The sequence below is a fragment of the Falco peregrinus genome, chromosome 3 (assembly GCF_023634155.1).
Source record: "Falco peregrinus isolate bFalPer1 chromosome 3, bFalPer1.pri, whole genome shotgun sequence".
NCBI classification, from domain to species: Eukaryota; Metazoa; Chordata; class Aves; order Falconiformes; family Falconidae; genus Falco; species Falco peregrinus.
Window position 1 is genome coordinate 62,368,670 of NC_073723.1, and position 13,206 is coordinate 62,381,875.

Here is a 13,206-nt window from a genome sequence, read left to right on the forward strand (position 1 = left end):
TATTTCTGTTTCAAAGTCCTTTGGTTGTGCTCTCCCTTGGGGTCAAGCAGATATCCCCTGAGAAATCTGAGGGTGGAAAGACAGGAAAATTTCAGGAAATCTCTTCCTTAGACTGTATTTATCATTGTTGAGCTGAAATATTTCTCCAGAGAGAAGAAAATTAAGCATTTGGAAATATGTTCTTTTTCTGCCACTGTTTATATTGCAGTTAAAAGCCTTTTATCCATGCCTACTGGAAAAGTGACCAACTAGCATCTTCTCAAGGGAAGAGATACTTCAGAAACGGTGCTTCAGTCTGCAACTGCCACTTCTGTTACATGGCAGTAAATACACATCGGTCTTCTCAGAAAACACATGAATACTAAGCACTAATTCTTTTTATGCTTTGTAATTTATTCATAACCAGGTTGTCTTCACTTATTTGTTTGGCTCTTTCTGACTGACTCCTGGAAAAATGCCACTTTTCATTTCACTTGCTTGGATAAGCTTTGAACCAAATTCTTGTCCATGTTACTAAACAGTCAGACTATTCTGAAACTTCTGTGGCAAAGTGCAAGAAATGTCTTTAGACAAAGCCCTTTCAGTTCCAAATTGTCTTGGATGGAAGCCAGATAAATATATTTTCTTCTGAGGTATATCATTGCTGGATTCTCCAGAGCTTGAAAGTTCTTCTTTTTAAAGATTGATAATCCCTAATAAAAGATTCAGTCACTTTAAGAGACTGTCAGCCATTCTCTGGTGCTTCTTTAAGCAAATTAGGCATTCAAGATGGCATATGTGCAGGGCAACCTCTCAAAAATAACATAATCTAAAGCCTGGGAAAAACTGCATTGTAATGAAAGCATTGAAGAAGATACTTAAGAGCTCAAAGAAAGGAAAGATACCATCGAGAACACAAGATCTATTATGCAGTTTGTACTTAAGGAAGGTCTGTTTATACCAATACACACTGCTCTACAAGTATGTTCCCATTACAGATTCAGGAAGCTAACACTACAAACAGCAAAAAAATATAAAGTTACAGCTTACCTGCCCAAGCATCTACAAGAAAGGCTATCATAAACAGGAATTTCCTCTGTCCCTGAAATTAATGGGTTTTCTATTCATTTGATGGATTTTTCAAACAAAAATGTCCCTGTTCTGTTTCGTTCTCTGCCTTGTTCTTTTCATTCTGCTTCTTATTCACACAACATAAAACTATCACATGAAACAGCCACACAGATTTCTGAAATTAGCTGGAACAAGTATAAAGTGATCACAATTTATTTGTTCAGCTCACTACTGTTAATGGCATTCTTTGATTTTCTGCTTTTTTTTTTGTACTCTCCACCAGTAAGTAATATTACTTACTGCTTAATACAAGTTGCAAACTCCCAATTAAATGCTTGCGTATCATTAATCATCCATACACAGGTCTACTTTGTCAGCACATACCAAGCAGTGTGTTTGAATGGATGTGATGCCACCAATGACTTCAAGCTAATGCACACCATGCATATGAACCAAAACAGAGAACTTAACCCGCAGGATTGTGGAGAGGCAGCAGGCCAGTCCAGCTTGGACTTCGCTTTCCATTATAAACCTGATGCTGATTCCGATCCAAAATCTTCAGAGAACATCGCCTGTGCCTCAAATTTTTCATGATTGGTCATTTCGGAATACCTTCTAGAGATGACAGAAATACCTACCAGATTCCAGGGACCTTTGAAAAGATGCCAAAAGAGGCTGTTTAAAAAGCAGTGATTTTCTTGCCTCTTTTTCCCTTCTGAAGACAGCCTTAAAATACATTCTCATCATTAATGAGTTTTTTCACAATGATTTTTTTTCTGGGCTCTAAAGGACCAAAATTCAATTTCTTTCTGCCAGCAACCATTTCACCAGTGATAGTCTTTGCCAGTGACCAATCACACCAGTGTGCCTGATGCAACTGCTGTCTTAGCTTTTGCTAAGATGGACACCACTAAAGTGGTAAGAAACAAACTTGGAAAATCCGCACTACACATTCCTCTCAGCCAAGCCCTATTTGGCAGATGTCTTTTGGAAAGCATGCCCATTTGATGGAGCATTTTGCGATGGAGAGACTGTGACTTCTCTCTGCCTGTTACTGAATCTAGAGCACTGGGTCCACCGTGCAGACTGGAAATACTCAAGGGGGAGAACTGTTCACCCTTCACCCAGAACTGACTATAAATCTCTGAACAAATGAGTTGAATGTATGTCCGTGGTCTCCTCTTCAAAGCTATTTCAAGATAGATTTGGCCACCATTTTCAACAGAAACAGGATCAGCTTAAAGATCTTAAGAAGGGCTTCAGGTGATACCACTTCTCTAGTAAAAGAAATAAAAGTTTATCAGCAAAAGGAAGATTTTGCTAGACATTAGTTGATTTTTTTTTTAATTCCTTTCACACTCAGACATCCGTTGGTAACATGCATTTGCAAACACCTAGTCTGACAAACACAATTAGCTAAGAAATCTTAACTCTTCTTATTCTTGTACTACTGCATCAAACTTTCAGACACAACTTCGATTAAGAATATGCCCAGCACAATCCAGAAGAGCTGAGCTAATCTGTGCTTGCAGAAATGATCACATAGGAATGGTCCTATTGTTTGAAGGCTATCCAGAACAGACTCTCTCAGGCTCTGCTCCCTATTTATATTAGGCACCTTCTCGAACAACCCTACATCCAATGTTGAGAAACAGGAAGACACCGCAGCTGTCTTTCCAAGACACTTTCAAGGTTCTTATGCCTGGATGAAATAGCACAAAGGACAGTCTCTTACACTAGAGTATTATTTTGATTGTACTTAGACAGCAACTCAGCAGGACATGAGTGATGACTTTGTGGAATTAAACGTATACATGGGCAAGTTCAGACTAGAATGGATACTTGCTAACATGCCTGTGTTTTGGGGAAGCCATCAGAGTGCTGAAGTCTACCATAAACACTGCCCCACAGGACATTCTTGGAGGGAACACATGTTTTCAGGCAAATTTATCCCTGAACATCCCTCTGGGGAGCACTTAATCAGCAGTGTTAGGAAGACTTGTTTTCATCTGCCCTTTTCTAAACCAGAAGCTGATCACCTAGAAGCTATCTTCTGTCTCATACAGCAGTAAAACATGTCAGGAGATGGGATCATACATGAATATAAATTCCAAGTAAAACTGGAAGCTGTGAGAGTTTTCATTTCAGACCAGAGGACTTTACAAAACCGCAGCACTATATTTTCCAAGTGTTTAAGATTCAGTTCTTACCGGCAGTGAATGAAGTCAGGAACAGGATTATGCTGGCTAAAAGATGCTGCATCAAGATTCATGCAAATCTCCACATTGTCTCCAGCCATGATTCGTACTGCAGCTTTATTTTCATCCTCAAATGTCTGCCTTTGTAAGGATGCACACAGCAGCAACATGAAATCATCTAGGAGAAAGCAGTAGTTGCAAGGAAAAATTCAGTCATTAACTTAGGTGTAGGGAGTTGTGGTAATGTATTATAATGTAGCTACTAGATTGTTTATCCACGCTTTGAACCTCCAAGACTGTGCTACTCTCATTTATCACCAATTTGAAATTTATTGTTTTTAGTTTATTTATCTGTCATCCTCTGTGATTTTTACTGATAAATAAATTAGAAAAGGGGGGAAAAAAATCATACTTTTCGATGCCACTTCACTGAAAAGCTATATGGAAAAAAACAGATGCAGAAATTACCAATTCTTTGAATTTTTCTGCTGCATACAAAGCCACACTTAGTATTCAATTTCTTACATACCATGTCAACTCACTACTGAAGAGTAAATAAAAGGCTGGCTTCAAATTACACTGTACAGATGCTTTAAGCAAAGGACATGTAAACACTTCACAATTATGTGCCAAAATACTTACAGACAAGGAAGACAGGGTTTGGTCTCACAATGAAGTCTGGAAAGTATAACCACTTTATGATGTTGGAGTTGAAGTTGGCATTACCACTTCTCCATGGATAGTCTGCATGACAAAGGCACGCAAAAATGCAATCAGTACTTTATAACAATTAGTTCATCCTTTTCTTCTGAATACTTACCAATTTTCCACCACTCTTCTGTAAAACCAAGCAGTAGTAATTGTCCATAAAGGGTAAGTGTCCTTACCTTTACAAGGAGCAGGTGGGATGCCAATGCAAAGGAAGTACTGGAATGTAATGATGCATGCCAGAAAACAGCAGTATTTTGGCCAGATCTCTGCAATAGCTTTTCTTCTACGTCGATACAGTACAGCAATCAGCCAGAAGGCATGAATCATGGCATAAAAATCCATTCGTTGACCAATTACATTCACTGATAGAAGAAAACAGGTCTGGAAAAGTAAAGAAACGTAACATTTGCAACCTGATGGCTAGTCAATGCAGCAATGATAAACTATTCTGGATCCTGACAGAATGCTTGGACATATGCTGGGGCTGACAGCAGGAACCCTGTGCAAACCAACACACCAAACCAGTTTGTAACTCTCCAACAGCAACCTCCCCCACCCCACTCCAACACCACAAATTTTTTATACTCTTCTATGAATGGCAGCTGAATACAGTGAATATAGTGAATACAGCACTAAAGCAGGTTTCCATTATGTGATATCTAAAGATACAGAATGGAAAGAATGTTGTCACAGTAGCCTGTATGTGAAAGGTTTAATTGCTGCCAAGCAAAGCACGTATTACACATCCATATATTTTGATAGCACTTGCAGATGTGAAAAAGAAGAGGAACTATTAATAACAGCAACAACTGAAGTGTATCCTCATGTGAGAACCAGACAAAGAGAAAAGGGATTTAGAACCATACAACTTCTATTGGTTATAGACAAATTCAGTCAATTCCTGTAAAGCAGCTTTAGTTCTCCATTCTAAAGGCTCTGCATCCCAGACCATTTCTGTTCTCTGGCTCCACTTAGAGTGGTCCCTTCCTTCACTCAGTGCCATGAAGCATGTTTTCAAACTTAGTGAATAATTCATAGTGATCCATTTGTTCAGCACGCTTCACTATTTTGATTTTCTCTCTCCTTAGATTAGGATGAGGTTAAATTTATTTCCTGAAGGAAATAGCTCGCCGATTAATTTTAATTTTCACTCATTCTTAATCCTCAGACTGGCTGTGAACAGTTTACTCTGTCGATCAGTAGCAAGGGGTGGTAGTGTTTAATAGATAGGTCGAGTGCATCATTATGATTAGACTCGGGATGCGTTTGCTTAGGAGTTGCCTTCCTCAGCCATAGAAATTTGTGAAAGTCACTATTTCTGCAAACATTTTTGAAAGTACATTTCATGTGTCTGCAAACAGACGAGGCAAGGGAACAAAGATGAGATTTTTTCTTTATTTTTTTTCCCAGCACTTCCTCAGTGATAGCATGTCTTCAAGGCAGGTTCAGTTCTGATGTTTTGCTGCTGGATTGGGTGAAGCAGACAGAAGGAATACATTAGTTCAGCCTAAAGCCCAGCAGTGGGCCACTCTGCTTGCAAACAGACAAGCAGATCTTCTACTAAATAAGACACCTACCAGGTATTTAGGATACATCATGGATCTTCAGAAAAATCCCTTCACTCCTTTGTACCTGCTTCTCCTAATCCTCTGTGTAGTTTTGTGTACTGGAGAAAGAACTTTGTCTTACACTAGTGGCACAAAGCAGCAATAACCTTTGCTGAAGCTCTTGCTCCTGCAGACTGCTAATAGCTATAGTAACAAATATAAAGAAGAAGGATGCACCTGTGCTGCCAGAGGCAAAAGAAGCTTAGAAATGTTTAGAAACAATGGCCTGCTAGCCCCTGCCACCTTCTGCTCCTGCAGTCCATGGTTCCCTGTGTGTGTGTGCATGAGAAGGTATGCCTCAGTTCTGTCCCTTGTCCCATCTCTTAGCCCTTTCCAGCGAAAAGTAAGAGGAAAACCACTACTAGCAAAACCCATTACTGTGGCAAGGTCTAACATGAGCAATGACTAAGAAGCATCCAGCTGTCAAACACATTTCAAGGTAATGTTCAACAATAACACAATCAAAAGGTTTGGAATGATAGTCTAAAGAAAATTGATATATAGTGATATACCTCCAAACCAAACTTGTAGAAGAAATAGTTTATGAAATACTTGACACAGTTTACCAGCCCATCATCCAGATGTGCTCTTGTAATATCATGGAAAATAGTTTTAGTCACAGGTGCGGTAAGGTTATTTCGACATCTGTAGTACTCTTGATGACGGTAGATTGTAACTTCAAAAGCCAGAATAGCCAGCATCAGTAAGTTATTCTATGGGAGACACAATCAGAAGAATATTAAACAAAAATCACAACCATAAGAAGCTATAAATTTGTCCAATAAGCATAAACCCATGAATACCAAAATGGATGTTACCACTGAGTGCTTCTGCACTCAAGGATGCATTGGCACCTATTCCCAGCTACTACCATTGAAACAAAGTAAGGTTCCTACCGCTTCTGGGATTTCAATGAAACCTACATTTAGAAGATACAATTGAAGACATTCATCAAAAGGACAATGAACACTAGTTGTGGAAAGCAATGGGAGGGCAAATGCATTGACCCATCCATATGCCTTCTGTTTCATAGCTTCTCTCAAGACAACATGCTTTGCTTTGCAGGAGATAGAGGACAGAAGCATACACAAAGTCATCTGCAGGGGTGCAGCTGGCAAGCACTAACTTCCTAAAACTGCAAGGATGCTGGATAGTGCAAATATATCCTGGATACTCTTAAATGAACAGTCCACCAGCCAGTCTTCACTCAGACACAGCTCCTTCTGTCCCAAAGCCAGATGGACTAGGATGCAGTCTTGAGCAGCTCTGAAGTGAGTTTTTTCTCTCGGGAGGGAGATCTGCCCTATGTTCCACAGAAGAGAGGTATTAACCAACTCCAAAAATTGGTTAAAAAGACCAGGTCAGAGAAAGTCACTCAAGGAAGTCACAAGTGATGGTGAAGAGGCAGTATCTATATCTCTGTACATTAAGAATTATTTGGGACAAGAATATCCTGACACAAGTACCGCTGGGGTTTTTTTACGTTCCAGTTTGGTTGTGGTTTTGTTTAGTTGTTTTGGTGTTTTTTGTTTGGTTTTTTTTGGGTTTGTTTTTTTTTTTTTTTTTTTACAAGAAGTTATTTTTGCTTGTTGTTGCTGGAATTCCTGTTCTTTCTGGGGAGTTTTACAGAATCCATCACAGGCAGGCTCCCCACTTCAACACTGCAGACATTTTGAATGTCTGTTATTAAAGGGGCATAACAGAAATACACCAAGACTTGAAGCTTGGGACCTTCAAGTCTAGCACTGAACTGAGTTTGTCTATGCGAAGGAAACATTTTATTTGTTAACTCAATGAAAACCCTTGTAGAATAATCTAATTCTAATCTAAATAATCTAAATCTAGAATTCTAATCCTGAAGTGGTATTTGTTTATAGCTGTAAAGCTCCTAGCACCAAGCCTAGCACCAAGCACTAGACAACTTCACTCTCCATGCAGAAGAACTTCTTAGGTCAGTAATTGCTCTTCCCTGCCTGTATTCTTAACTGGGGGGGGGGGGGGGCATGGTTATGGGAGTGAGTGGCAGAGGAACTACCAGGGCCCAATACGTTGACTGCCAGAGCCTGGCAGGTGCTCCCGACACAAATGAAGCACACAGAGGCAAGCTCTGAGGGAAGAAATGAGGAATAAATCCAGTTAGATCAAAACTTGCTGTTCAGTCAACTATTTCTGACAGCCTTCAACTGTGGATTCAAAATTTTGGAGATTCTTTAAATGAAGAAGAGACGTTCAAGGTCTGCTCAGGGACTTGGCACATTTTTATTGTAAGTAGGGTTTTTTAATGAAGACAGGAATAATAAAATACTGCTCACAGGCATCAACCAAAACCAAGAAGAAAACCAAAAGACATCCATTTACTAGCACCTGAATGATTTATTCCCTAAACTCACTATATTTTCTAAGTAGTTACTGAGGAATAAGCACTTAAAAAAATTAACTGCTTATAGCATATACTGTCATTCAAGGCCATTACTCTAACGAGACCCATCAGTCATTTGGTACCTGAAAGCTATGTATGTCTTAATTACTTAGAGTTCTCAAATATCACATTTCTTAGAGTGCTTTTAACACGATGATATAGTCAGAAAGCCATACTTCTACATGCAGATTATCTTAATTAGTACTGAAACCCTTCTGCAAATGTCCTGTGTAACAGATCTGGCTTTCTGCTGTCTCTTCCTCTCTGTACTTCCCTACTGTCAATGGCTTGCATTACATTTTTCTGTGTGGCAGATGACTTATTTCAAAGACATTGCTAATTTCATCACAAATAAGAAAATATCTCAAGACTGATAATTAAACAAGTTACCCTTAAATACACAAGCAGTGGATAAGACTTCCTCAATCCAACCCACTCTGCAGGATCAACTGGCCCGCTGTAGAGGACTGAGGTTTTGAGTTCTTCTAAATTGACCTTAGTTTCATTCTCTCCTGGCTAAAAAGAAAATGCAACAGTTTACAAAAAAAATGAGTTTAAGGCTGCTTGGGGAGGATACAATAATCAACAACAATAGATCAGGTGAACTGTAGTTTTCAGTACTTGATATGCTTCCTTTTGCTCTTCTTCATTGAAGAAGGCAGCAGTCAAACCTGTTCAATATGCACTTGTACTCACCAATGTACAGTTACTGGAAAAAGTGCTGGGATCAATAGATGTGAGCTGGTACAACATTTTGCAGACAATAATCACACATGTCCAAACAGTGCAGATACTTGATGCCAATGGGCGAAACTGAGCATATGGCAAAGCAAGAGCCCAGGCAATTAAAAACACAAAGTTAAACAGAGACACCTGAAAACACAAAAACAGTATGGAAATTACATGGAGTAACAGGACAACTGAGAAAGTCTGACCTTTTCCACAGTAATTAAAAAAAAAAAATATCAAAAGAAAGGGACATAGAGAAACTGAGAAAAATACTGAAAAAAATTTACAATATTCACAATAACACAGACACAAAGTGGAAAGTGAAGAAGGAAAAACTTAATAGTTGGTTTAGGAAGAACTTTATATCCTACATAATAATAATATTAAGAATATTAGACCCACAAAACTGCATACCCACCCTACAAACAGACATGAAATAAAGGACCACATGCTGGTTCTACTGCTTTAGTACACATGAAGCAAAGAAGAGATGTTACAGATCCATATGTCTGTGGAACCCACCCTCATCCTCTTGATCTTCCCCCCCCCCCGCAAAAAAAAAAAAAAAAAAGTGAGGAAAAAGGATTTTTTATTTTGGTCTTTAGTGAATTCTGTCCTACTAGCCCTGTTCAAGGAATGGCTATGTCAGGTAGAGAACTCACGCTGCCCACACCAAAGGCACAGCTAAAGGTGTTGCGCCCTTTTTCTTCAGGCATATTTCCACATTCCAGTTTCTTCAGTACCAGACCCAGCTAAAGTAATTTTCCCAGATGTTCCTTCCCAACCTCCATCCCTGGATGATGCCCACAGCAAGCTTGAGCAGGGGAGGGATTATGGCTCTTGAGTCCACAGAATTAGACTAATAAAACTTAATATGCGGAGAAAAGGGTAGGGCTGAGCATGTCTAGGCAGACAGAAAACCACTGTGGAAGAAGATGTCAAGGCAGGTCCCCAGCAGCTGACAAGTGCAGCTGGATCCCACACTTGCAGTGAGGTCTGACACGAGGAAGGCACCTCCCCACATTTGGGTGTGCCACTGTGCAGCAGACACTGACAAGTCCCCGCCATGGGTGACAGTGGGTGTTTACTTGCCTCTTTCACTGTGACCCAGATGATGTAAGAGGAAACGATTTTGATGATATGCAGCTCCAACAGCCACCACACAAAGACTTGCATCTTATGAAAATACTCCAGGAATTTCAAAAACAGCACTGTAAGGCGGTCGATCACCAGATGCCACTTGTTCCTTAAGTCTGCAAAGATGTTCAATCAGAACCATTGGGAGGAGAAAAACAGAAGGTCTCTGTAAAAAGGAATGCTCCGCTTTCTACTTCAATGAGCTTTCTACTTCTCTTCTAAGGCTTTAGTGTAATACAAAGAGGAGGCTAAAGGTATGGCAAATAGGGCTGAGACCCACCTAGCTGTGTTGCTCTCCCTTCTGACTATAGGTATCTTCATATGCCAGAGTTACCTAAACCGCTTTGCAAACAGCACACCTTCCTAGAGTGTGGTTTGCACCATCCCAGGACAGACATCTTAAACAGGCCAGGCAAGCTGTAGCCCAGTTGAATATTTCTCTCGGTTGAAAAGGGAGCTTTAGCAAGTTAAGATCCTGAAGTTGGGTGAAAGCATCCCATCACAGATAGTAGTTTTCTAAAAAAGCCATCCTCCCAAACAATACCCCAGAGAGTAAGCATGTGGCAACTTCTATTACATATGACTATATATGATAACACATATGCTGAACAGTGCTCTCCAAGCACTGTCTTTGCTTGTGGACTGGCTATAAAACTGTTTCACCAGGCTGGTATATATTAGTATAAAGTCTCCACACTGTATTAGGGGTTTCAGATGCACTTTGGAGATCAGGAAGGATTTTCATGCTGTGAGAACATTACAGTTAACATCAGAGATGGAAACATTTGCAAGTGACACTGAAACACATCACTGTCTAAGCTGGTAAAAATGCAACTTCTGTATGTACTTATCTTATTTCAACTTAACTGGTTATTTTGTATATAAAGCAAACCAAGATGTTTATTCTGTTCATATTTGTGTGAAGAACACATGTACATTTGTGTGAAAAAGCAGACTTTTGGAATACCTGACAACCAAATTCTTTTTTTTTTTTTTTCTCTCTCTTCTGCTTTTTTTCTGACCACAACTTAGAAAATCTGGATAAAAATGCTGAGTGATGTAAATTCCATAAGTACATACTTAAACTTGACAAACTAATTAAGCTATAGAACTCTAATCCTACATGTGTGCTTTTATAGGCAAAATGAGTGTATTTGAAAGTATTTATAGAATTAGATGTTCTTACTCATTCTTTCATTGCATTTATTTTCATTTGCAGTGTTGCTGCCATGCAAGGTATATCCAGACAGTGCCAGTTAAGTGGAGCAGGCAAATAAGGTACTGTAGCAAGCTCTGTCTAGCATGTCCAGGCACTACATGCATCTACAGGGACAGGGGATAAAATACATACCTAACCGTGTGCAGTGAAAAACTGTACATCACTGTGTAATAAAGTCTGCACACATCAACACGTTGAAGTCAAAACTCCAGCCACATGACTATATAAAAATGATATAACTCTTTGGTAGAAATAAATGCATGTACAGCTTAAAGATGGATCACACATGGCAAGCCAACACCTTGTGCTATTGCCAAGCTCCACTTGCTGCGGTGCAGAAGGGTCTCCAGGGAGCAGGCTGTGGGTCCCTACTTCCCTGCTTGCATGTGTGGCTGCACAGGGTGACCTCCACCAGCTGGCTTCTGTCCCCAAGGCCTTCCAGCATGTAGGGATGGCCAGACTGCAACAAACTCATCACCCCTCATAAACCACATGAGAGCGGCCAAGAAAGGTTTCCATGGCCCATGAACACCTCTGTGAGGGAAGACATCCCAGCCAGGAAAGGGAAAATAGTTTCAGCTCGGCTTTCCTGGGGCAGCTGAGTGAGATGTACTGCCATTTTGCCTTGACAAAGACCCTGTCCCTATTTATGTGCCACAGTCCTGTGAATATTGGCATGAGCAACTAAACCTGTGGTAAGGCCACTTCCAAACAATAAAGCTTCCTCGGATGTTAAATGCTCTTCCCTGGTTTTCACTCATGGCTCATATTACAGAAATAATTCATTTTAGAATTACAGAAATAATTCATGTTACAGTTACATCTTACAGTTACAGAAATAATTCATGTTAGGAGTTCATCCTCATCAAGGATGACAACATCAGCCCTACCCATGTCTGCCCTGAAGCGTTTTTATGTTCATCTGGCATCAATTATACATTCCATATTCAGAAGTGAAAAATATGACACTAATGTGCACATGAATAATGAAGCAAAGCCTCTGGGACTTCTGGAGTGGAGTGCCTTGAAAGCATGCAGTACCAGAGATTAAATATGTATGTATATTTTCTTTATTATAAAGCGATTTCACTCTAAAGAAGTTCTTAGGATTTCAGATAACTGCCTATTAATCCAACCCAGACCACCTAGAAGAAAGACGTGGGGTTTCTTTTGTTTTCATCTTCACAGCATCCTACAGAAACAGTACAATTTTTCCCTGGAAGAGACTGTAGCCTGTTGAATAATTGACAAGTAACCATCTGCTCAGTTTAGGCTCTTTTGGCAAATACTGTACATAGAATTAGAAGGAAAACCTGATGATTGAAGTGAGCAGGGATGACCAAGAATGAACCAGCTGTTGCCACTGTTAACTAAGGCTGAGGAAGGCAAAATTTGCAATCTGAAGAGCTTACCTGTAGTTTCTTCTTCCTCTGATTCATTGTCTTCATCATCATCATCTTCCTTCTCCTCATCTTCCTTTTCTTCTTCTTTTCCTTTTTCGACCCTCCCTTTCCCTCCCTCCCCCTCTGGCTCTTCCATTCTTTTCTCACCAGCCTCTTCCAGCATTTTATCCTCTTCCTTTTCTCTGCTGGATGTTAAATTCATCATAGTTATGTCAGGCAGGCTTCCATCTTGGTGCACCAGTCTGTTGGTAAAGAGTAGCGTGTCAGCAAACTAAGCAGTAATGACATCGTAGTGTTTTTCAAGATGATAATTAGAAAAAATAAACTGCTCATGGAAAATGCCTTAGAAGTGGAAAAGTTAATGATTCTTGTATTTTCTCCAAACACACACTGCAAATTGAGTTGGAATGTATTAGTAACTACTTCTCACTCAGGTACTAGTGGTTAGTTAGTAATGAGTGGTATTGACACTTAAACTTGACATTTTCCCCACTGGAGAAAATGGTCAGAGTTTAAGATGTAGAAGCATGAAATGACATTGTTTAAGAGGAAACATTTCATGACTTCATAGGGGACTTACTCATTTTGGTGGTTTGGTATTTTTTTCTTGAGGCTGCTCAAAGTAATTGGAACAGAAAGAAAAAGGGAGATGAGAACAGAGGGGTTACAGAAGAAGGTCATCAACAAATATGTCGTGCTACAACACAAGTCATAAAGCGTTCTTCTACTCCAT

The 13,206-nt window shown here is 39.7% G+C and overlaps 1 protein-coding gene across 15 annotated transcripts in view; it reads right to left on the minus strand.

Moving 5' to 3' along the window:
• PIEZO2 (piezo type mechanosensitive ion channel component 2) overlaps window positions 1–13,206 on the minus strand; it is a 314,952-nt gene that overhangs the window by 65,302 nt on the left and 236,444 nt on the right. For 14 of the 15 annotated variants that reach the window (XM_055799791.1, XM_055799795.1, XM_055799802.1 and 11 more), the window contains 8 exons: window positions 12,483–12,715; window positions 9,807–9,967; window positions 8,682–8,858; window positions 8,376–8,501; window positions 6,079–6,279; window positions 4,136–4,340; window positions 3,891–3,992; window positions 3,261–3,426 (listed from right to left, as the gene is read on the minus strand). In XM_055799791.1, the coding sequence (XP_055655766.1) occupies window positions 3,261–3,426; window positions 3,891–3,992; window positions 4,136–4,340; window positions 6,079–6,279; window positions 8,376–8,501; window positions 8,682–8,858; window positions 9,807–9,967; window positions 12,483–12,715 (1,371 nt within the window). Of the gene's footprint in view, window positions 1–3,260; window positions 3,427–3,890; window positions 3,993–4,135; window positions 4,341–6,078; window positions 6,280–8,375; window positions 8,502–8,681; window positions 8,859–9,806; window positions 9,968–12,482; window positions 12,716–13,053; window positions 13,087–13,206 lie in introns of all 15 variants that reach the window. The other variant, XM_055799803.1, reaches the window with a different exon arrangement.